Consider the following 25,846-nt stretch of genomic DNA (forward strand, 5'->3'; position numbering starts at 1 on the left):
TTAGCAAATAAAAACACAGGAAGTCCAGTTAAATTTGAATTGCAGAGAAACAACAAATAATTTTTAGTATAAGTATGCCCCAAGAAATATTTGGGATATATTTATACTAAAAATAATTGCTGCTTATCTGAAATTCAAATTTAACTGAGCTTCCTGGCAACCTTACCACCAAATAAATATATATGAAAGGGTTTGTTATCATAAGGCACTACACACATATTACTTACTATATCATCACCTCCTCCCTGAGAATAAGGTGCACATGCTTGGAAACAGCAGCGCATGCTCAATGGGGTATGACAGCAGCTCTTTAAGTGTGGTCCAGGAATCCCCAGCCCCTTTGCAGGAGGGCCACGAGATCAAAACTATTCTCAGAATGATACAATGACAACTATTTGCCTTTTTCCCTCACATTCTGTCTCGAGTGTATGGGGGAATTTTCCAGTATCTACACCGAGTGTGAGATCAGTACTGATGGAACGCAGAAGCAGACACGAAAATCTAACTGTCCTCCAACAAGCCAGATGTTAAAGAGATTTATTAAGGTGTCAAACAGTGCCACTCTCTCACTGATTTTGTTTTGGAAAACATAGTTATTTTTCATAAAAATGCATTTTATGGTATCATGAAATGAGATTATTATAAATAAATTAATAACTATATTAAATGTTCTCAGTTTTAATTTGCAATATGGTAAATATCAACAGATATAACTCACAGAAACAGGAGCTCTTTGGAGCCTGATAAGTTGTAAGAGTGTGTGAAAGGGTTCTGATTCCAAAAATTTGAGAACCACTGACTTACTATAATCTTGTTGATATCTCCATTTCGTCACCTGAAAGGGGAAGGGGGCCTCAAGAACAGGTGCACACACCTAGTACTAAGCTGATTGGGTTCAAATCCCAGCTCTACCATTAAATAGGCTTTGAGACTTTTCCCAAGTTACTTAACCTATTTATGACTGAATTTCTCAAGAGTAACATGGAGATGATGATAATAATAGCAGCACCTATCAATTAGGGTACTTGTGAGAAAAGTAAGTAAATTAATAGATACAGAGTTGGCATATAAACTACAAGCAGGCAGAGATCCTCGTTTCCTTTTTTATCAATTCCTGGCACACAGTAGGAACTCAATAAATGTTTGCTGAATAAATGAAGCACTTAGGATAGAAATACGCCCCATATAGGTATTAGGTATAATTCTATTATTTTGGTTTATGATGCATGTTCTCAATAGGTCACTTTGGGACAGACATAAATGTATGACCATCTGAAGTGACTGAAACATACAGGTGCTTGTTGAGGCTGGGGGTTGGGAGAACTTGCCGAACTCGTTGAGGTAGCCGCCATGTTTCCAGTCTGCGGGCAGTGTGCCTGTGCAGTCCACCAGAGGGCCTCTCTTCCCAGGATTCACATTTTTCAGATTCACGAATAGCTGGTTATTCTTTGACTGTTAAAAATATAAACAATAAAAGATGTAAAAAGAGATTACAATGTGGCACAGCGCAGTGTTACTGATCTGGGCAGAGCATGCCCACAGCATGTACCAAGGACTGGTTCTTAAATGAGGCTGTGCTGAGGGGCAGACGTGACCGCTTCTGACCTGATGGGACTTAGAGGGCAGCAGGAGTACACACCCGTCGGCCCTAACTGATCTCCCCATTGCTTCCCCTTCTTCATTTCACTTTGTCACTCTGTGCCTATTAGACCTCATGTGGGTTGACATACACGGAACTTTGAACTGAAAAACCAAATTCTCGGTCTGAGCTCTCCCATCAAATACTGTATGATATTGTGTGAGTCACAAGTGAGTCTTAGCAGTTTTCTCAGCTATAAACATGAGGCGAACATAATCTACCTTGCCTCCCTCCCTGAGTGTGAATGAGAACAAATGGAATGATGAATACGAAAATCTCTGGAGAACACGAAGCTCTATTTAACTCTGAGGCACTATAATTAAAATCCAGCTACATTAATTTAATTGCAACTGAATTAATTTAATTAGCTTGGTTTTCTTCTAATAGAGAGCTGGAATTAGACAATGGAGATTGGAACTATAATTTGGGTGCAACTGGAAGGGAGAAATGTTTGGGATTTCAGAGCATTGTGCAAGAGACCTGGGGCGAGTTGCGTGGTAGCAAACAAGCAGCCCTGGGTCTCCACCCTCTCTGTGCTTCCAGAAAATGGGGATAATAATCACTGTTGATTCACAGGATTGGTGTGAACATTAAATCAGTTTATATTTGTAAAATGATTAGAAATGCTTGGCACATAGTTCCTATTCAATCATTTTTGACCTACAAAAATGCAATTTCATGTGGGTCAACCTTAATAAACTCATTTGATTGCAGTTGTTGTTATGAAAGTGCAGGTGGCCAGGAAAGGGCACTAGAAGACAGGTGGTCAGAAAGGACAAACTGGGCCATTCTACCCAGGATCAAGTCTGCTAAGGGTCTGCTGTGAGACATTATTTTAAAACCTCATGCAATATTAGAAACATTTTTCCAAAGACGTGCAATGGAAAATGGAAAAGCGTGAATCGCAGACACAGGGAGACCTGACTCTCCTCGCAGCTGCCTCACTGTCCAGCTGGGGAGCTATGTTTGGAAGTGACTTAAACTTCCCGCTACTCAGGGTTTTTGTCAGTAAACTTGAGATCCTAACACGCACCCGCAGGATTGTTTAGAGGAATAAATGAGACAGTAGGTATAAAGTACTTAGAAGAGCATTTAGCAAGCAGCAGCCCTCAGTGCATGCTTGTTCCTTCCTCTCTCCCCTGCCCACCACCTTCAAGGACTCTCACCTTTGCGATGGTCATCCTGTCCCTGTTGTTGACGTGCGGGGATGTGGCACACTGGGTAAGCGTGTGGTAGCTGGGATTGGTGAAGTAATGGCTGTTAGCATTTCCACTGCTGCTGTGAGGAAGAGTTTCTGCAGGAAGAGAAGGAAAGGGTTGAGATGGCAGGCTCCCCTAAATTGGTGTGGAGAAAAGGGAGGCAAAATAGCAACAACAAATGTCTGGACTGCTTCCATATCACAAACTGGGCACAACTTTCTCCTGCCCAGCATATTCAGCAAAGCTTCTAGGAGCAGCAGGTGTCTGCCTTCCTACCTGCCTCCTGGAAAAGCGTGAAAGTATCCACAGACAGCTGCTGTCTGCTTTGAGGCTCGTACAAGCTGGGAAGACATTGTTTGGAAGCTAATTCTGCTGTAACTTTCCTCTTTTTTTAAACACTTGAGTTCTTGACACACTATTCCGCACTAGCAATGCGCTACTAAGTAAATCAGCTACTTTATGTATTCCCCCAGAGTCAGTGCATTTATAAACACGAAGTTCAGCTGAAATCCTTCAGTAACTGCCTAAAAATTAATAAATATTTCAAGTTTCCAAATGGCTCAGTTTAAGCGGTTACTTCTGGTAACTGAATGTGTTACTTAAAAATTTAGTTTTATGGGGATTTGTGACAGAAAGATTCAAAAGAATTTTCTTAAAGAACTGTCTTGGTCCTTGCTAATACCAAAAACGTATATAACTTGGTTTCTGTGCAGTTAACGATTCGTGTGGGCCCAGGGACAGGCTGCAAGGCATTGTGGGAAGAACTCAAAGCCAAAGACAGAAGACCTGGTCCTCCATGACATTGGTAAAGTTGTGGTCACTCCTCCTCTCCTGTCCCCCACATACAACAAAAGCTTGGGACTTGCTGCCCAGTATAGCTTCTTCCAGGTCAAAATTCCCCAAGTCTAAAGTAACCACGTAATAAATTTAATTTCAAAACGCTCATAGAATACAAGAGTGATGATTTTACTACTGTGGACATATAAAACACATCTCTCAAAACACCTCTTTTCCAAGCATAAAATTTTCTCAAGGCTAATTGACAATAACAACAGACAACACAGGCAAACACACAGTTTCAAAGAACCAGGATGAAACTTTAGTTTTCAAGGAGTAAAATGCTTCTAATGACTCCCATCTTACCTGAAATGGCATAGTCTGCATTCATGACCCTCATAGCAGGGGTGTAGGTCACTGCTGGCATGCTCGATTCCTTTCCCTTCTGCTTGTGTCTATAAATAATGAACAACGCCAGTAGGAAGAGAACAACCAGGACAAGAATGATGATGCCCGCAATGGCCCCGATCTGGTAGGAATCAGCAGGAAGAGCCGTACTGGTTCTGCTTAAGCTGTTCAGATTTCCGACTATTATAACACCAGCTACAAAAAGGAGAAAAAGATTTGAGTAAGGATGACAATGTGCTGGATAAATGTTTGATCTCTATTTACAAAAATCTCCAACTGTGCTAACGCCTGGATATTTTCAGCTCATGAATTGTTAATTTGGAAACAGAGCAGGAAGGAAAAACAAACATTCCTCATTTTCAGATGTTGTTGGCTTGTCTGTGCCCAGAGAAAGGCTGCTCTAAGCCTCAAAAGAGACAGGATCTCCTAAACTCAAGGATTCAACAGTGGGTTTTAGGAGCTTCTCACATATTTCAGATAAACACTTAGACTGGCAATTAATTAGGAGAAATAATTTATCTAATATTTATTGTGCTTTATTCATTATACAGCATTAAGCTTATAAAGAGCTAACTCCTAAATGTCTCAACTACCAGACTTAATTTTATGTCTTTTCTTAGCATTCGTAACAGTAAAGTAATTTTCCTTCCAAGCAAGACTAACTCCATTATAAATCTAGTCCAAGATCAGGATCTGCTTTATCCTAATCGAAATGGGCCCTTTACCTCGGAAGACATTGATCTATGTAGTTACTTTCCATGATAGAGAGTAACTATCATAGAAATGCCCCAAGAATACTTGCTAACATCATCCTAAAAACTTACTAAACCTCAAAGTTCAGCTTTCTATAGTTCTTCCTCACGTTCCTTGAGTGAGGACAATAAGACATGGATTAAGAGTCAAGAAACCTGGAGTCTAAAAAAATTGATCCAGATATTCTGAACTTTCCCTTAAGCTCTTAGGCTGCAGTTTCATCATCTGAAAACGAGGAGACTGGCTTCTGTGAAGGTGCTTCTGGCTCAAATGTCCCTATGACTTTCTGATGTTAAATGCTAGACTTTCTTACAAGACACTCTGCCCTGAAACGCAGAGCACCAAGGCCAGTGCAGTGTGGTCACAATGCATCTGTAGTAATGTGATTGTAATAACAAAGATTGTGAAATATAACATCCTATTGTTATGACAGTCAAACATACATCAGGAGCATGTAAAAGTTATTTTATGAAAGAAAATGAAATCTGAGTACCTACGTATTTACAGTTTCAGATGACTTCACCTACAACACTATGAATTTTCTAAAGCCCTTACCCCATGTGCTCATTACCTACTGACAAGCACCACATGCCCCAGAACCATCAGAAGCGCTTTCTCAAAGGCCTCATCTACCCCAGAATCAGAAGTGGCCAAGTGGGACTATATGTACATGTCAAATATTCCCAGGAGACTGTGATACACATCCTAGTTTAAACCCATGGGCACAAGTTTCTTAAAAAGTTAAATATACGCCTACCATATGATGTAATCATTCTACCCCTACGAATTTACCCAAGAGAAATGAAAGCATATGTCCATACAAAGACTGGATACACTATTGTTCACAGCAGCTTTATCTGTAAGAGCCAAAAAGTGGAAACAATCCAAACGTCCATCAACAGGTGAATGGGCAAACATATTACAGTATATCCATGTAATGGAATACTACTCAGCAATAAAGAGAACTGAACTACTGATACACACAACAACATGGTTTAATCTCAAAATAATGACGGCAAGTAAACAAAATCAAACAAAAAAGTGTACAGCATGATTTCATTTATTCGAAACCCTAAAAAATGTACTAATCTATAGCAACTGAAAGTAGATCAGCGATTGCTTGGGGCCCAGGTGGTAGTGGTGGCAGGGAGGTTCATGAGGAAACTTTTGGAAGTGATGGATATATTCATTACCTTCATTGCGGTGATGGTTTCATGGGTGTATATATATATCAGACTTTATATCAAATGGTATACTTTTTGTTGTTGTGCACATGTGTTGTATATATGTATGTGTATATATATGTATGGTGTGTGTGTAAATCTATAGGATAATTATATATATATGTGCTGCTTCTAATAGGTTAATTATACCTCAGTAAAGCTGAAAAAAATTATAGGCATACTGGAAAGTTCATGAGCTTTGGAAAACCTGGCATCAAAGCCCATATTCTACATATTAGCTATACAACCTTGGGCAAATTACTCCACCTCTCTGAGCTTTAGTTTCCTCATCTGTAGGACAGCAACAATAAGGCACCCATCTGGCAACTAAATAAATAATCAGCTACGCCTGGCAGAGTCATGATGAGGAGTACATCAGATAACACAGGTGAAAATACTTAATGTTGGGCGCTACGTGGTGGTCATACAATAAGAGGTAGTAGTTGTTATTTACCCATATCCTTACCTTGATCACAGCGTGCCCCTTTCCAACCTGGGCTGCAATAACAGGTCCCAGTTATGTGGTCGCAGGTGGAGTTGTTCAGACAGTCACATATCTGGCGACAGCCGTAGCCATATGTTCCTGCAGGGCACTCTGAGAAGGAGAGGAAAGTCCACTGTAGCTCTCCAGCCTTGAGAATCTGGGGCAAGGCTGTCTCTTACTGTATTATCCTGTGCGTCGAGGCTAGCCCTTTCAGGAGATCCCTGTTTGGGCAGACTTGTGCCACCCAGGGTGTCTTAGAGCTCGCCAGCACTCCCCAAATCAAGGTAAGACTCACAGGCCAGGTGACACTGGGCTAGAGAATCAGCCCCTTATTACAGCTCCTGACACTTTCAGCTTCTATGTACCCATCTTCCTGACGGACTTGCAGAGAGTCTGTGGAAACCCAGTGGAACGGATGCAGAGCATCACTAAGGGCAGTGTGAGACGACTCCACCAGGCCAAAGTGTGGGATGGAAGGGGACTAGACTGAAAAGTGCAAGCTAGAGATGCCTCCTTGAGAACATACTTATTTTACTGTAGGCTCAGAAATCCTCCTGAAGGCACATTCTGACTTGGATCAGCTGGGAGTAGGGGAAGAGAAAAGGGGCAAGTTTTGTTAATCTTCTTGGGAAGAACTTCATTTACCACAGTATTCCTCAAAATTTGGATTTGCAGGTTGAAGGCTGAGAGACTAAAATAGTGGGATTTTATGACGTCATCTTAGTAAGAGTCGAGCATGAATTTCAAAGAATAGCACAGGCAGGTTAAATCTAAAAATCATCATGACAAAATGCTGCTGTTTTTTGTAAAGTGAGCAGCAGGGGGCAATGTGCTATTGTTATCAGAGTTCTCTGTGAAACAGAGTTTCTGTTTACAAATGAGCATTGCAAGAAGTCTCCAAAAATAGGGACACTTTAATTCAATGTTCAGAGTAATCACGGGAGCACTTAAGAGGCTTTTATTTAATAAGACCATAACCAGTCTAGCATTCAGGAGAAAGTCAGTTTACAGCCTATCCTGGTTTCTATGCATATATGTATATGCACATATGTTTAGACATTTATAAATGCATATACAATATTTATATACACAAAAGGGTGTGCCTGCAAGTGTGAGACTCAATATCTGTTTCATGATTAAATGAACTAGCAGTGCAAAACTAAAATTGGGCCATCTCTGTCCAGGCTGATTCCTGGATGTCATTCTTCTTACATATCCTAGATGGATGGATATGCAAAAAGATTCTAGGGTTTAGCACATAAGATTGAGACAACCTGGCTGCCCAGTGGTGCTCTGAAATGCTGATGGGATGGGGGGAGAGTGATGCTTTATTGCCAAAGTCCTGCTATGCCGGTCAACCTTTCCAGGTCACATCACTCCTACAGCTATCTAATGTTTGCTGCATCCTTTCCAAGAGTGTACCCTCTGGAGAGCGGGGAATGTACGGCACCTTTTCCTGACATTTATGATAAGAGAGTGAGCCCCACACAGCTCTAAGACTCTATTTATTCATCTTGAATACTGAATGAAAATCACAGAGGAAAGGAGCAATAAACTAATTTGAAATATTCAGTCTAAGACTAATGTTCTTACAGTCCTGTGAGCAGATGCATAGCTGGTGGGGTGGAAATGGAAAATCAAGGATGGGTAATTCCAACAGAGCACATTCTCCCCAAGTGGGAGTTTTACAAAATTTTAAGGCAATATATTGTCTTGAAGGTTATTAAGACTAAGGTGAGAGGTTGCCAGTGGAAACGTGTAAAAGCATTATCCAGAAAAGGTTGTTAGAGGGGTGGCAACGTTTGCATGGACTTGTTCCCTCACCCGCAGTGGGGCTGGCCTGGGCTCCCAGCCCCTCTGCCTCCCACACACCCAGCTGGTCCCGCCAAATGCACTCTCTTCCAGTGTGAGACCCAGGCTCTGCCTCTGCCATGAAGAAAGCTTGACTGGCTCTTTTAAAGCTTTAAGCAGCCATGTTCCAAAAATAAGAAGGAGAGGAAGAGAGAGCCAGGATGAACAGATGGAAAACTTGAATTCTGTCTTCATCCTTGTAGCCACACCCCCTCCACCCAGAGCACTGAGGAGTTACTCAAGAATTTTGAGGGAAAAGACAGCCAGCAAGCATCCCGAGGTGGCCAGGTCTCTGGCAAGGGAAGTCAACCGTGCTGGTAAATGACCAGCCATCACTTCAAACAACTTAAAAGTTGCAAGTTCCACCTTAATATTTTCAGGCATCTAGGAAAATGGGTTCTAGGGGGAAAAAGTAGCACCTAAAGTTGTCAAGCTCTCATACTCACTTTGTTCACAGTGCTTCCCCATGAACCCGGTACGGCAGGTACACTGCCCAGATATGTGGTCGCAGTCAGCTCCATTTTGACACTGGCATATCAACGCACAGTCCTTTCCATAAAACCCCAAAGGACATCCTGCGTGCAGATGAAGGACAGTGAAGTCAAGAGGCTGCTGAGGGGAGACACAGCTCGTGCTTCCAACATCTTTGTGTTTAAACATGAAGGATGCTGAGCCATTAGAGGGAATAAAGACAATAATGCAGATCTCAGTCTGTCACAAAGGCTTTTTGAAGTCCCAAGACGGGGCTCTCACAGGAGGTTGTAATTCAGGAGCAAGAGGCAGCACAGTTCCATACCTGGCAGTTTAACTCTTACTGGTGCCCTAAAAGGCAAGACTAATGCCTTCTCACAAAGCATCCCCTGAACCAGGCAGAAGGATGGGGCATTTCCTTTCTTTCTTCCACCCAGCTACTAGAATCCTGGACCCAAATTCCATGGACTGGAATGAATAGTCTATATTATTACCTGTATGCTGTTACTTATAGTACAGAGCGTCTCCAAGTCTGCTACTAGCCCTGTCCACTGTTATCTGTTACTTAGATAACATCACCTTCACCAAAGATGTGTAGTAGAACGCTGAACTTAAAAAACTCTGCACTTTACAGGTGCATTGTTAAAAAGCGATGAGCCTTCACACTGCTGCACAACTTTCAAGACCCCGACCACCAGGGCCCTTGGGCTGAGGACATGCACAAGGCCTGTTGGCTTTCACGGCCAGCAGCTGCCCTGCAGGAGCATTTCGGGGCTCTCTGGCAAAACGAAAGCTTCAATACAGGCAGGTTCGATGGCTGTTTCCAAGTATCACATGTGCTTTTTATTTTCCCTTTTACTTATAGTGAGGCTTTAATGAAAGCCCAACTTTCAAGAAACAGAGGCAGAGCACAGATGCCAGCATGCAGTGACCCACCATTGCCACGTATTTATTCAGCACCTACGCTGTGCCAGGTGCTTTTCATACTTCCTCTCACTGAATCTTTACAACAGCCACGAAACCCATCCTATAGATGGAAAGTGAGCCCCGACTGCCCAAAGTCACACAGCTAGCCAATGGTGGGATGGCAAGGCCACAGTATAAATACAGGGAGGTCTGCTTCCAGATCCCATGGTCTTCCCACTATATTGTGTTATTTCCACTTAGAAAGGTCTTCTGTTTGAAGCAGGACCTCATTTTGGAATTATAAATAATAACCTATAAATGCTTTTCTATGAGGCGCTCAAAACCTTTAAATATATATATATATATAAAATCTCAGCAGAATATGCTTGGGATAATCTCCCTTCTTGCTAAATCTCCCTTTCAAATCATGGCTCAAAGTGTATACACCCTTCTAGAAATTTCCAAAGACTTATTCAGCCTATTCTCTAATTAAGTTCTCTAACTAGTATTAAACAAGAATTGCTTCATTTCTGACCCATCTTTCCTCCTGAGCTCATTTCTGTGATTTAAAATTATATATTATTATTAACGGTAACTGTAATATATGCTTTCCTGTCTTGTCTCCTTATTCAATTGAAGGCAAAAGGGCAGAAAATAGTCTTTTTTTCACCCAATGTGCCGAGCTGTGAAGTACTTTGCACGTTATATCCCATGATGCTAAAAACCTCATGGAACAGGCGCCGGCCCTGTGGCCGAGTGGTTGAGTTCGCGCGCTCTGCTGCAGGTGGCCCAGTATTTCATCGGTTCGAATCCTGGGCGCGGACATGGCACCGCTCATCAAGCCACGCTGAGGCGGCGTCCCACATGCCACAACTAGAAGGACCCACAACTCAGAATATACAACTATGTACTGGGGGGCTTTGGGGAGAAAAAGGAAAGAAATAAAATCTTAAAAAAAAAAAAAAAACCCTCATGGAACAATAAATGGTCAGGGCCTTGTGGGATACAAAATGGAAAGAAGAACCAGAACAGTGGTTTCTAAAACATAGTCCCGGACTGGCATCACCACCTGGGAAGTCGCTAGAAATGTGAATTCTCGGGTCGCGTCCCAGACCTACTGAATCACACATGCTGGGAGTGGGGCCAGCAGTCGGTGTGTACCGAGCCCTCGGGTGATTCTGCAGCTCGCTAAAGTTTGAGAACCACTGAACTCCGTCTTTTCCAAGATCACGAAGTAAGTCAGGCTGCGAGGCCTGCTGTCTTCACCACCTTTCTAATCACTGTCACTTATCCTAAAGTTCATGGAGTTAGAAGGCAGGATAGGGAATTTGACCCAAATAAATAGGGTCTGGTTAAAGGAGAGTGGAGAAAGAAACTGCACACCATCACATATAGCACTGGTTCTCCTCAGTGTCCTGATATGACAGAGACAGGAAACTTGGAATGTGGCTGCTCTTAACCACTTAGAGAAATTTAGATGTCTAGAAGTCATTGGGTAGACAAAACTCTCCAATGCCAGGAACCCTTGGTGAGCTCAGCTCGGGCACACAAAGGGTGAGGCTGTTTCCTGTTGGGTGTGGCTCCCCTTGGTGAGCCTCAGAAGGCCGGTCACTTACTCTGAGTACAGTAGAGCCCCGTCCAGCCAGGAGTGCATTTACATTCCCCGTCGTAGGCACTGCAGAAGGCCCCGTTGTGGCAGTTGCACGTGTGGATGCAGTTTGGGCCCCAGTGGGCAGGGGGACAAGCTGAAACCAGAGCAGGCATGGAGAGCTCTGTTAGGTCTTGAGGCCAGCATCTAGCAGAGAGAATTCCATCCACTCTTCCACTTCTCCTTGCATGTGAGATGCATCAGGACCAAGAAAGCACACTGCTCCAAACCTGACTAAAACCCAGATGGCAATGCTGGCTACAACAGAAACCATCATTGACATCGTATTCATTCACAGACTGCAGAGGGAGGCAGCCAGAGCAAAAATCATCTCCAGTTTACAGATTTAGTTAACAAACGCACATTCAGCATCTATGTGCCCAGCTCTGTTTGAGGAACAGGAGAGATAGCAGAGGACAAGACAAGGTCCAGACAACCCTCTGAAAGCTGTTGTTTTAGTAGATGAGGCAGGCAAACCAATTAACCAACCAGCCAAACAGCCAACTTAGAAAACAATGGCAGTGAGTACTATAAGAAAAAATAAAACAGGGTGAGGGGGACAACAATGGTGAGAACTTCTCCTTTAGGAAAGGCCTCTCTGAGGAGGGGACATTTGAGCAGTGATCAGATGGGCAAAATGATGCAACTCAAGAGAGGTCAAGGGACCCAAGGTCATGCAATTCATGTCTTTGATCTCTAAAACCTGCACTTGAAGCTCTATTCCAGAGTTGTCACTAGGGGCTTGTTTTCAACGTTAAAGTTCCCAGTTGTATGTAAGAATTGATCTATTCGTAAAAACTCTTAATTGAAAGAGGGAGAAAATAATAAAATTAAATCATTAGGGATCAGTGCCCATTGAAGAGCAATCAGAACTTCACATAAAGTGTCTGTGAAATAATGTAAGATTATGGGGTAAAATGACTTGATTTATAAAAAAAGGAAATACTTCTTATTCATATTAATGCTTCAAGAACATAACTGCTTAAAAGGAGGACCACCTATAATTTCAATACGGTCACCCAGAAGGAAATGTGGCCCAACAAAGACAATAAATAAATCCGAAGTAATTTTAAAAATGAAAAAATTTCTCCCATAATTGTATGTACCATTTTTGCCCAAGAGCAAAGAAAAGATAATAGCTCACACTTGAAGTTCAGTATGAACCTAAGAATGGATTTTCTGAGCACAATACCCTTACTTTACAGATGAAGAATCATTGAACAGTGAATAAGCAAAATGCTACCTATTGACCTTCTTTCTAAGACACTATTTGGATTTAAATATAGGACCACTGTCAAGAGCTCTTAATGGGGAAAAAAGTCAGTTAAACTAAAGTAATGTGTATTATAATTTTCATATATTCTTTCTTGATTATATAAACACTCATACTCCAATCCTAAAGAATTTGAAAACAAACATAAATGGTTGGTCATTGTTCTCAAACAAGACTTACGCTGAGAGCAGTCACTGCCGATCCACCCCGGGTAACACTGACAAGATCTGTCAATAGGGTTGCAGGTTCCATTGTTGGTACAGGTACAAATCCCTGCACAGTTTTTCCCAAATCTGCCACTGGGACACACTGTGAATAATTTATAGGTCAGTAACTCACAATTACATCTCATCTCATAAAACTCTAGGCCCCTGGGACAGGAAATGACTTTAAAGGTCATCAACCCAGCTGCCCATTTAGTAGCTGCCTCCACTCAACAGCATCCTTAGTCCTGAATGGGCTCATTTTTACAAACGCATGAAGCCGAACGTCCTTATTAAGGCATCACAAACCAGGAGACATCATCACATTTCTAGAAATCTGACTTCACGGCTTCTTGCTCAGGGAGTCAAAATTCTTCCTTACATTGATTTTTCATGGGAGGCTGTTTCCAATTAAAACAGATTTTAGAACAGCTCAGAGAATAAAGAGATTTTGCTGGAGTAGCAAGACAGCTTTTCCAAAACTCAAAGTCATATTTACGGAAGTTGCGAACACAGCATACCAGAAGGCATCAAGAGCTAAGAGCTGAAAACGTATCCTTCAGGAAGCCTGAGGACGGACTCCATGGGGCCTGCTCATCTTCACATCTCTCTCCAAACTTGTGTGTGCCTTACCTTCATTGCAGAGGGCGCCTGTGAAGCCAGGCAGGCAGTCACACAGGCCCGTGATGTGGTGGCAGGGCCCACTGCTGTGCACACACTGTGGACATGTCTGGCTGCAGCGATGCCCATAAAAACCAGGAGAACAGACTGAAAATAGAATGGAAATCGACAATTATCTTTCTTGAGATACGTTTCTCTCATATTACACATCAGAATCTAGTTCAAGTTTGGGTAAAAAAATTTTTTTCATGATACTGAGAATTTTCCAAATATAAAACAACCACCACTAAAAGGGTAAGGGTACCCTGTAATACAGTCAGCCTTCCATATCCATGGTTCTGCACCCACGGATTCAAGCAACTGTGGATGGAAAGGCCTATGACTGGTGCATCTGTACTGAACATGTACAGATTTTTTTTCTTGTCATTATTCCCTAAATAATACAGTATAACACCTATTTACATAGCATGTACATTGTATTAGGTATTATAAGTAATCTAGAGGTGATTTAAAGTATACAGGAGGATGTGCATAGGTTATATACAAATACTATGCTGTTTTATATAAGGGACTTGAGCATCTTCCGATTTATGTATCTGGGTGGGGGCAGGGATCTTGGAAACAATCCCCTGAGGATATTGAGGGACAACCGTAATGAAAAGAAGCCACTAAATTCTGAATTCCTTGAGAGCAGGTAAATGTCTTAGTCCTCTTTGTTTACCCATTCATGGCCCTAATTGGCTGGAGGATTGGCATAGAGCAGGGACTTGAAGAAATTTTTTTTTGTTTTTTTTGAGGAAGATTAGCCCTGAGCTAATATCTGCTGCCAATCCTCCTCTTTTTTGCTGAGGAAGACTGGCCCTGAGCTAACATCCATGCCTATCTTCCTCACTTTATATGTGGGACGCCTGCCACAGCATGGTTTCACAAGCGGTGGGTAGGTCCACACCTGGGATCCGAACTGGCAAACCCTGGGCCACCGAAGCGAAACATGCATACTTAACCGCTGTGTCACTGGGCGAGCCCCAAAGAATTTTTGTTGAACAAATAAATGAAGGAAGGAAATAAAATTTTAAATTCTAAGAAGGCCCAAATAAACACTCTTAAGCCATATGTTGATCCTTCATTCTTTAAGAGTCATTGCTGGCAATAAATAGATCTACAGTCAGAATTAAAAGATTCTTCTTCCTCAACATGGTCCAGGTTAATGATTGTGATTGAAAAGTGAATAAGCAAAATGCTACATAATTAGGTTCTTCCCAAGACATTATTTGGATTTAAAAATCGGACCATAGAGCTCTTCATGAAAAAAAGTAATTAAAAAATTAGCGTAATGTATCTTATAGTTAGTCATACATTCCTTTCTTGATTATATTTATAAAAGATATAGTAAAATCTTATGAATCATTTCCTAACTTAAAATTCTATTGACCAATGTTAACAGCTCCCGTTTTTAACTCTGCAATTCTATTTTCCCCATAGCACTGACTTTGAGACTACTAGCAGGATGTATGATTTGCCGCAAGGTTTGGCTGATGTTGACTTCTGGTAATTGAGGTAAGACCCATGCCAAAATTGCTGAATAAAATATTTACAGGTCAATGGATTTCTGGAACACCATTTGCAAGATTTAAGGCAGGATCAAGAAACATATCCTGATGATGATGCCAATGAGGCAGAGAAATCATTTCTGAAAAGAAATGGCTAAAGCCCCATCTGTTAGGTTAGTCCTGAAGGTTGGACAGAATAAAGCTCTTGGGGAAATGCTATCGAGGACAGCTCTGCTAAAGACAGGGTGACCTATTACATTTTCCTCTGCCCTTGTCTGCAACAGAACATCACTACGAACGGGTGGTGGGACAGAGATAATTCTGTACATGGCACCCTGAGAAGGGAAGGCAGAAATTGTCACCTAATGAGTCACTTACTTCTCTGACAAGTGGTGCCTCGGAACCCTGGTGCACACTCACAGATGCCGTCGTCAGGGGAGCACAAAGCCCCGTTTTTACAGTAGCAGGGCAGGGAGCAGTTGGGGCCCCAGCGTCCCTCAGCACACACGCTGTCACAGTGGACACCTGAAACAACGCACACGGCAAAGCTGAGTGAGTGGCAGCGATGGCGGGAGCCTCTGGGATGCTAGGTCAGAGAAGGGACTAAAGTCACGGTGTCCAAGCTGAGTGATCACGGGCAGCAACCAGCAGGGATGGTACAAGGTTTAAAATCTACTTGTCACATCATCCACATCATCCACATCAATCGATCATCATATATTGTGTGATCATGTATGATCATAACATTAAAATAATCCCAGAACTATTTTCTATAGCATCACCAAAGAGAAAGAACAAAACACTTCTGTCGTACTGATTTTTCAACTTTAGGAGGAGAGAGCAAAAGGGAAGCCTGAGGGCACTCTCTATTAAAGGCAAAATTTATCAAAAATACTGTATCATCTTAGCCCTCAGAGACTTCTCCCCTCTCCTCATTCTTTATTTTCATAGAGAAATCGATCAAGCGTAAAAAGATAACGAGAAGTTAAAGGTGGTTAAATTATTTTACATGAAGAAAACGCTCCCCTGGAGCAAGCAAATAAACAGTCTTAAAATATTCTGACAACACATTGTGCAGGACAGAAAGATACACCAACTTCTCCCACCAAATTCCTCTTTAAAATTTGATCTGACATTGGGCCGATACAGGCAGAATATCACAATGGATGTTATGTATTGCTGCTGTCCAAGCTTACTCATTATTCTGAAACATGTAGGTGTTTAACTCTCATCTGGAAATAGAGTAACTTTCGAGTCAGTCGTGAATGAACAACTATGCCTAAAGGAAACAAAGAAAACCCAAAGTTGCAAAAGTAAAAATAAAACCAGGTTTTATTTGAGGTAAATGGACGTCTCTCTCATAAACTTGTATTTGAAATGTAACAGGGGCCTCCTTCTTGTAAGTTAGAATTTTTCACTACTCAAAGAAATGCTCTTTGCATTGAGAGACAATAAGAATGAGTCATAATTAGTAGCGGACTGGCGACTGCTGGCCTCAGACCAAGGGAACAAGCACGCACACACTCCAGGATTCCGGAACGCCACCACCATCCGGCACCAAGGGGGCTGAGAGGGCCGTGTTTTATATCTCAGTTTTTGCTTCTAAACTGATTAGGAGAAACGTTACCATGGCCCAAACTTTAACACAGAAGCAGCCCCAAACCATAACACGAACGTTGCTAATATGTACGAAATCATTCCTGCTCAACCAGAACTCCGCTGTGGACTGCTCCTGTTTTCTCCTTCTAAAGTTGCCCACTTGTTAAGCAGGCATGAAAGCGCATAGGCCTCATTGTGTCTAGCTTGAACCCACAATAGACCATTATTTTTGCTTGGACTGCTGGCTAAAAAAGGAGATCAGGCCTCTTATAAGCCAATTGGGGGTTAAGTGTGCCCCATAGAATAAAATACGGAATTTTGGCCTATTATGATATTTTTTTCCCCTTGAGTTCACAAATATATGGTATTTTTTCCAAATGTCTTTTAAAAAACTGAGATGGAATTGCAAATTTTATGCTCCCCAAAAGTGATACGCCAGCCACGGTCTCATCTGGCATTTTTACTCACACATCTACCAGGCAAAAGCATCAAATGCACTGCGGAATAAACCACTTTGATAGGAGGCTGCAAACCTAAAGTTTGTTTTGTGAATTTGAAGGAAGTACCAACAAGGGTAACCTGCTACGGGCTTCACTCTCTATGTGAAATACTCAGGTCCTCAGCTCTGGTAGAGAGCCAGGACTCCTGTTTCACAGCAGCAAAAATGGGGACACCTGCTCCATAGAGATTCAGACGACCCTGGCCATTTGGGGCTGGAGCCATCTAGGCAAATCCCAGTTAGGATTTTGGAGAAGTAGAAACTGAGCAATTTTCCGGTTAATCTGAAAATCATCCTGAAAATCCTGATTTTTGGCACTTTTTTGTGGTGTGGGAGCTTGGAGAAGGAAGGAGATGCAGCCATTTAGGGTGATTTAGTTTATCTGCTTCTTGCCAGATCTCTACTTTATATTACACTTAATAAATGCAGTCAAGATGGAATGGAGTACACGTTAGGTCAAAAGTACGTGCTGCTTTTTTACATTATAGATGATCATGATTTATGTATGACTTAGCACATTCTCAATTGGAGCATGTTAAGAAAAACGACTCTAGGCAGATTGGCAAATCTGAATAAAGTGATCCTTTATTTCCTACCTGATTCCTCCTCCCTAATAAGTTTGTCCAGCTGGTTAGCATAACCATCAGTCATAATCAACTTTACAGAGGTAATTTTCATATAAGTAACAAGGCCCACAGTAAAGCAAGGTGCTCCATTGCATAAGCTTGTTTCACACGCTCTACCTATCATCTCATTTCCAGAGAATAATAGGGAATTCTAGTGACCGTGTGTCACATCTTCTGTCTCCAATCACATAAGCATATGTCAACAGAACCAACCCTACTTTTAAATAACTTTTATTTTAGGATTGCAATGAAGTCTTTCCTTGGAAAGTAAATTATAAAAATTCCATCACCAACTCTCCCTACAAATTCAAGCCCTTTTCCTTTTCTCTATCATCACTAAAAATAAGTCATCATTTTGCAGACATTAATGCCTAATCTATTTGAAGACAACCATAAAGTATGTTTCAATCAGGGGACCGCTCCAGGGAAAAGTATGAAGCTATTTTTTCCTCCTGCTGCACCATTTCTTCTATTGCTTCTCCTCCCCTTCAGACCTCTGTGCCCTCCTGTTATCCTGCCCTTCATCTTATAGTCAGGACAGGAGAAGATACATTTATTATTGCTGAGGTGTTACCTTCTCTAGAGAATATTAATATTTTAAGAGAACACAAGGGTCTAAGAAATAAATCTCTAATTGTGGAATTTCAGGTAGTGAGACTCACCGAGGGGGTAACCGGGTAAGTGCTTCTCTAGGTCACACTAGGTATATGGCTACTGACATGACCTCCCTGTCAGACCAACCCCGCAGTGAAACTTTCCCCAGGATAGGGAATTGTAAGTTTGCTTCAACCATTTTTTTTTTTTTTGGCTGTGTGTGTTTGTGTGTTTTATTCCTTAATTATTTCCATTGATCTCATACTACTCTTTGCCAACTTTGCCGGGGTCCTACAAGACATCTTTTTGTTTCCTTGTTTGTCAAAGACAGAAAAGAGGATTCAACTCAGTAAGCATTCAAGGGGTCTGGCAGCTGCTGGCTTGCTGGCGAGAAGTTCCCTAAGACAGATCTCCAACTCCAGAGTGATAATGGCCCCAGAGCAGGCACACCCAACTCTGTCTGGGGATCAGGTTAGGGAAGGAAGTAGCTTGTGAAGGTGGAGGGGGTTCTAGGCTAACAGCATGGTGGGTGCAAGGCTCAGAGGCCCATCGCAAATGTTAGAGACAGCTGAAACTGGTGCTGGGAAGAGGAGAGGTATCAGCGCGGCCAGGCAGTGGTCACGTGGAGAAGAGCTAAGAACGCCACGCTGTGGAGTGTGAGCTTCCTCCTGGTGTTAACAGGGACCAAAGAGACAATTAAATAGGAAAGCGGCATAACTGAATTTGTGTTTTGTGGGAGGGCAGATGATGGTTTGATGATGATTAGCCTGGAAGAAAGACCTATCAGGTGGCTATTTTGGGTTACCCAAGTGAAATGCAGGAGAATGCAGGGGAAGACGAAGTCCAGAGAAACATAGGAGAGAATGCGAGCGAAAGATCCACCCCTCCATACTCCACCCAGGGTAATTTATGATGAGGGAGAGATGGTGCTGTTTTTGGTCACTACAGTGCCTAGCACAGTGAGGTGCTAAGCAAGTATGTGTTGAATGAGTCAATAAGTACTGTTCCTCTTTCCAACATGATATTTGGACAATTTTCCAACTGAATCGAGCACTGTATCATTCTTTACGTCCCTGAAGAAGTGCTGAGAAATGCACTCAAACCAGGAAGTCCAACCTATTTCTATTTTGTGTACTTAAAATCGGGAGCCTTCTCAGCTAAGGGGTTGGAAAGGCGCGCCTCGCTTATTTTGGAGAATAAGATATACTTTCATGAGCTAAGGTCTGTGATTTTAACGTTAGCCCAGACTATAAAGCAATAGAATCATGGGATATCTTGAGGAAATTCTTTTGGAATATTTGCCAAGGTACAGATAAAGTCTTTAATACAAGTTACTTCAGGAAACAACTTCCTAAAACATTTGGAAGACAGGACAAAATAGGAAGGGGGTATCTCTAAATTTGCAGGAATCTCCAGTTCAATAGAAGCATTTTTTCCCCCGATAAATGCTCTGACACTGATAAGGAGATCTGTGAGGGACTGCTTTTGCCAGGACCGAGGACAAAGAGCTCTTTGATAGCCTTCACAAGTTGCTAGGCAATGGCTGAATGATCGTGATAAACTTCAGCTAAGCAGCTCTAAAGAAATGTTCGTGCATTTAATGCCTGATGCAGTCTGCCAGCAGCCTCGATGTGAAATCAACATTCGCTAGGCATTTGTGATTGCATGAATGCGGAAAATAAATCATCTGGGGTGTCATTATTTCCCCTCTCAGAGATAGAACCCAAACTTCTTGTCTCGCTTAATTGTTTACATTCCTCATGCCAGTATTGCAATATTTAGGGAGTTAGTGAATGAAGGAAATGATTTCGAATCAACACCGTCTTCCTGAGCAACAAGCTATTAAACATATATTAGAACAAAGAGAGAGATTTGTTAATAATTATTGGGCTTGCTGATTATAAGACAGAGGAATTACAGCATTTAGTCATAATGATTTTTCTGCTTTTCTAATCCTCCGGCCAACAAAGTGGCAGCATCCTGTCGTCACTCCCTGGTGTCTCCACCTCGCATACAGTGTCTGCCACGAGGGAACGAGGGAATGAGAGCTTCCTTCTGCAGCCGGGAGCTGGTGCCACTTCATCTCCATGTTCCCAGCACTTAAGCATGATGGGTGCCTACAGCTTGGAGATACTCAGCAAATGGTTGTTAAATTAAATCTTTCTATGGAAACTATGAATTTTAAAGACCCATTAAAAAGGGTCTGCTTTATATAGGTAACCAAGTTAGAAAAAACATCTTGATGTCACATAAATCAGAGATGTCTGCCTTTGCAGCAGCAAGACAAAACAGCAGAGAGCATGGCCTGCCTTAGTCCAGACCTAGATAAAAGCAAGCAGGTCAGACTGCTAGTCAGATTGGGAGATCTGGAAGCTGCGGCTTTTTCTGCAGCCTTTCTTTGGGGAGAGCAAGCCCTCTCTCCACCCTCACTTCAAGGATCCCATCTTCTACTTTTATATAACTCCTTTCCCCCAAGAGCTTGTTGCCAGACAGACATATGCCTGTGCATACATGCTCTCCGCTCCCTAGTACCCTAAAGGGTCAGACAGTGTACGAGTCATTTGCTCTTGTGGCTGATTGGGTGCATGCACGATAATTAAAACTCATTTGCACTGAAGCTGCACTTACATGTCACTGGACGAGGAAAGGTGGGTCTCCCCTTATAACAATTCGGGCCTCACTAAGCTATGGGAGAGATCACTTTGGGACAGATCAGTACCTGAAGCAGCCATTCACTCAGCTGGTCAAACCTGGTGTTTGGGGAAATTTAGCAAGGGGGGCTGTCCTGGAGAGAGGCTGGAACGACTGCAGGCCGAGGTCTGCTTGCTGCGAAGAGAAGAGAAGTTGCCTCTTCTCATAAACTTGACTCTGGGTTCTCCTTCTCCCAACGCCCCCTTCTTGGCTGGGCTCAGGCAAGCACCCTGCCTCTCTTCCTACCCTTCTTTCCCCTCCTGACCATTATACCATGGCTTGCTAGTCCCTCTCTCTTTCCCAAGACTACTGGAGGTTGATTTAGTGTCCTAATCTCTTTTCTCTCAATTTAGCATTTAACTTTTTTTTCTGGTATGACTGCATACTCTAGTCTTTTGCCGCTGGCTATGAGGCTTCTGTCACCGAAATGCTCCCCCAGACCCCCACCTCTTCAATAACAACAGTAGCAAGGCATAGCTGAGGCCAGTCTACAGATTGGTAACTGCCGCTGCATGGGCCACTGGGGAAAGTTTTGAAATGACAGACAAGGCCACCAAGTAAGGTTGTGCAGGTTGTACACTATACAAGAGCCCCTGACCAAACCGCTAAGTCAGGGCAGAAATCCAGCTCACACTCTACTTGCCAAGAAGTACATCCTGAGGGATTTCCAAACCTTTTCCAAATTTGTACAAAAGGTGCTTTATGGGCTGGCAGTGGCTCCATCCTCCTTACCCACCCTCCAGATTCTCATTCGGGAGGTGTGAGGTGGGGACTGGGAACGTACAAGTTCAAAGAGTTCCCAGGTGACAGTGATCTTAGCCAGGGCTGGGAACCAGGCTGGAGCCCACATGCATTCCCACATAGCTGGAATGGAATCTTGATTAGCTGTGACACCCAGTGAAGAGGTGTTCTGGCTGCCTGAAGCCAGAGCAGAAGAAAGACAGACAAGTCAGCATGTTTCTACTGTGTTTGGAAAATACTTTATAAAGCATATCACTCTGGACTCTGGAAATACACACACGCACATGCACACACACACGACTAATTACATTTCACTGACGTCTGGAATTTCAGAATAATGATTCTGAAAGCCAGTCTCATTTTATAGCAGTGTGTGTGTGTGTGTGTGTGTGTGTTCAGCAGAGGTGTGGGAGAAGGAGCCCAGGCACAGCCTATATCCTGGAAGGTGTTTCATTTTTCTCCATTTTTTTTTTTTTTTTACTGCAATCTGCCTCTTTCTGATAAGTAGACTTTTGGCTAAAAATGTCAACAAATTAAGGTTTTAAATAACTTCTATGATAAATGTGCATGTCTTTTCTTTGGAAAAATGGTACATTTCTTTTGGACATAGCATCTGGGATATCAGATGTAACTTAAGTGTTGGTTAATCTGTATGGTAGTACATTCTGAAGAATTTTTTTATTATGGTAAAATGGGATTATCAATTAGGAAATAAACAACAGTCTCAGTTCTTTTAGGAGAAAAAGACAGTCAGACATTAGAAAAGAAGGTGAAGTAACGAGGAGAGGTGGATGAGGCCCATGGTAAGAAAGCAAGCCTACTTCCATGGTGTATCACGTTAGCAGAGGACTGCCTCAGTTCAGGTGTGTCAGTTTCCTGTCAAGAGCGATAAGGTTCTCCTGACCTTTATCCCAGGCTCCACACCTGGGGACCTGCTCAGCCTTTCCCCACAGTGTCCTTGGCCGAGCACTGTGGGTGCCTCTACACCACCTCCTCGATTTGGTCGGGGGAAGAGCTCAGGTCCCTGTGTTAGATTTCACTGATTTCTTCACAAAAGCCTCACTGTTACCCCACACACTGCTACCCTGTCCTGAGACACTTGACATTTCACCTAGAGCAATCTCGGCAACAGGGAGGAAGGAAACAGAATCACTTGCTTCCCTGGGCTTCGGTTCTTTCTTCAGCCCAAACCTGTCATCTAAATGAAAAGCAAAGCTTTCTTTCCCTTGAGAAAGGTCCTTATGAGGTAGTGTGAGTGTTGGGGATGGCCTCTTTGAAAAAACATCTCACAGCAGCCTTAGACACTTGCAGACCAACGGCCCACACAGAAGACTCAGAGAAACAAGACATTGGAACCATTGAAGAAAGGAGACAGTGGGCGACAAGTGATGGAGCAACATGAAGCTGCAAAGCTTCCTCCCCTTTGGAGAAGCAAACCAGACACAGATGGACAGAGGATTACAAGATTATGCTGTGTGACAAAGCCACTGCATTCCCGCAGGAGTTCCACAGGTCTGAGGCCAGATGGGATAATTTGTCTTACCCCATGACCCAGACTGTGGAATGCAACTAACATATTTTCTGGCTGGCTTCAAGCCAAATCATATCTCCTCTTTTCTCATGTATACTAGAGTATGTCTTTCAAAGGCTGGTTCTAAATCATCAAAGCAGGTGGATACTTGAGCAGTGACTGGCGTGCTCAGGAACACCTCGTATTTCCTCTATATTCATAAGAACAAAGTAGATTTGGTGGAGTATTGGTCAAAACAAACGATACGGCCTGTTAGGAAAGTTCTGAATTTGTCAGAGGATTACAAAAGCTATTTTGCTTCACTGCGGTCATTGAGAACTGAGCACTGGTCACTCCATTGGAGAACTTCAAGAACCCTTGTGAAGTCACAAAATCTGGTTTAATCCTTGGTGTGATGTAGTTTTAACATTTAGCAACTGAGAGCCAAACAGAAACACGGAAAAGTAAAATTTCATATCTGAAGTCAGAGTTAACTCAGTTTCTGCAAGTGAAGGATAAACTAGAGGGCTCGAAAGTCCTTGTGTCCGTGGGGAGTTCCTATCGACAGAAAAGAAAGTCCGTCACACCAGCCTTGCTCTGTTTCTCAAGGCAGCTCTCAGATACTAGGAATCAAGCACATGGCAATTCGTCTCAGTTGACTCCTGTCAGAAGTGAGAGATGCTCTCAACAAATTTCAAAAGATGGAGAGACATCACTGAAGAGGTTACTGATGAGGATCTGAAGAATTAATATTGTCAAGTTGGCAACACTCCCCACATTGATCTATAGATTCAATCATCATTAAATGCCTACCTTGTTTCTTTGAAGGAATTGACATGCTGACCCTAAAATTCATATGGAAATTCAAGAGACCCAGAACAGCCAATAAAATCTTTAAAAAGAAGACCAAAGTTGGAGGACTCACACTTCCCAATTTTAGAACTTCCTACACAGTTACAGTAATCAAAACAGTATGGTACTGGCATAAGGATAGACATATTTATCAATGGAACAAAAATAAGAGTCCAGAAATGAACCCTCTCACATTCACGGTCTATTGATTTTTAACAAGGGTGTCAAGACAATTCAATGGAGAAAAGAATAGCCTTTTCAACAAATGGTGCTGGGACACCTAGATATTCACATGCAAAAGAATTAAGTTGAACACTTACTTTATGCCACATATAAAAATGAACTCAAAGTGCATCAAAGACCTAAATGTAAAGTGAAAACTATAAAACTTTTAAAAGGATACATAGGCATAAATGTTTCTGATCTTGGATTAAGCAATGGTGTCTTAGATTTGATGACAAAAGCATAAGCAACAAAAGGAAAAAACAGACAGACTAGACTTCATCACTATAAAATGTTTCTGCTGCAAAGGGCATCATCAAAAGGTGAAAAAATAACTCATAGAATGAGACAAAATATTTGCAAGTTGTATATCTGATAAGGGTCATATATCTAGAGTATAAAAAGAATTATTACAACTCAATAATAAAAAGACAAATATCTCCATTAAAAAATAAGCAAAGGAGGGGGCCAGCCTGGTAGCGTAGTGGTTAAGTTCGCATGCTCCACTTTAGTGACCCGGGTTCACTGGTTTGGATGCCAGGCATGGACCCCAGCACTCCTTGTCAAGCCATGCTGTGGCAGGCATCCCATATATAAAATAGAGGAAGATGGGCACAGATGTTAGCTCAGGGCCAATCTTCCTCAGCAAAAAGAGGAGTATTGGCTGCAGATGCTAGCTCAGGACTAATCTTCCTCAAAAAAATAAAATAAAATAAAAAATAAACAAAAAGGCCAGCCCCATGGTGTAGTGGCTAAATTCAGCATGCTCTACTTCAGCGGCCTGGGTTCATGGGTTTGGATCCCAGGGGTAAACCTATACCAATCTTTGGCCATGCTGTGGTGGTGACTCACATATAATGTGGAGGAAGACTGGCACAGAGGTTAGCTCAGGGCTAATCTTCCACACACACAAAAAAGCAAAGTATCTGCATAGATATTTCTCCAAAGAAGTTGTACAGACGGCCAATAAGCACATGAAAAGATGTTCAACACCATTACTCATTGGGGAAGTGCAAAGTGAAAACACAATGAGATACCATTTCCCACCAACAGAAATAACTATAATCAAAAAGGCAGATAATAACAAATGATAGCATGGATATGGAAAAATTGGAACCCTCCTACACTGCTGGTGGGAAGATGAAACAGTGCAGCCAGTTTGGAAAACGGTTTAGCAATTCTTTTTAATTCTTAAAAAGGTTAAAAAATTACCCTATGACCTAGCAATTCCACCCCTAAATATATATATACCCAACATGTAAATATATACCCAACATGTATACATCCGCACAAAAACTTGTACAAGAATGGTCATAGCAGCATCATTAGTAACAGCCAAAAAGTGGAAACAACCCAAATTTCTATCAACTAATGAATGGATAATAAAATGTGGTCTATTCATACAAGGGAATATTATTTGGCAGTCAAAAGAAATGACATACTGATATATACTCCAATATGGATGAACCTTGAAAACACTATGTTAAGTGAAGGAAACCAGTCACA

At 42.2% G+C, this 25,846-nt stretch overlaps 1 protein-coding gene across 9 annotated transcripts in view; it reads right to left on the reverse strand.

Annotated features, from left to right (window-relative positions):
* Window positions 1-25,846, reverse strand: part of MEGF10 (multiple EGF like domains 10) — a 164,000-nt gene that overhangs the window by 9,584 nt on the left and 128,570 nt on the right. For 5 of the 9 annotated variants that reach the window (XM_070569352.1, XM_070569350.1, XM_070569354.1 and 2 more), the window contains 9 exons: window positions 15,385-15,531; window positions 13,469-13,603; window positions 12,813-12,941; window positions 11,328-11,456; window positions 8,781-8,909; window positions 6,466-6,594; window positions 3,982-4,218; window positions 2,806-2,933; window positions 1,293-1,452 (listed from right to left, as the gene is read on the reverse strand). In XM_070569352.1, coding sequence (XP_070425453.1) covers window positions 1,293-1,452; window positions 2,806-2,933; window positions 3,982-4,218; window positions 6,466-6,594; window positions 8,781-8,909; window positions 11,328-11,456; window positions 12,813-12,941; window positions 13,469-13,603; window positions 15,385-15,531 — 1,323 coding nt within the window. The remainder of the gene's footprint in view (window positions 1-1,292; window positions 1,453-2,805; window positions 2,934-3,981; window positions 4,219-6,465; window positions 6,595-8,780; window positions 8,910-11,327; window positions 11,457-12,812; window positions 12,942-13,468; window positions 13,604-15,384; window positions 15,532-25,846) is intronic. The other 4 variants (XM_008529881.2, XM_070569351.1, XM_070569356.1 and 1 more) reach the window with 1 other exon arrangement.

This window comes from Equus przewalskii, chromosome 13 (assembly GCF_037783145.1).
Source record: "Equus przewalskii isolate Varuska chromosome 13, EquPr2, whole genome shotgun sequence".
Taxonomy (NCBI): Eukaryota; Metazoa; Chordata; class Mammalia; order Perissodactyla; family Equidae; genus Equus; species Equus przewalskii.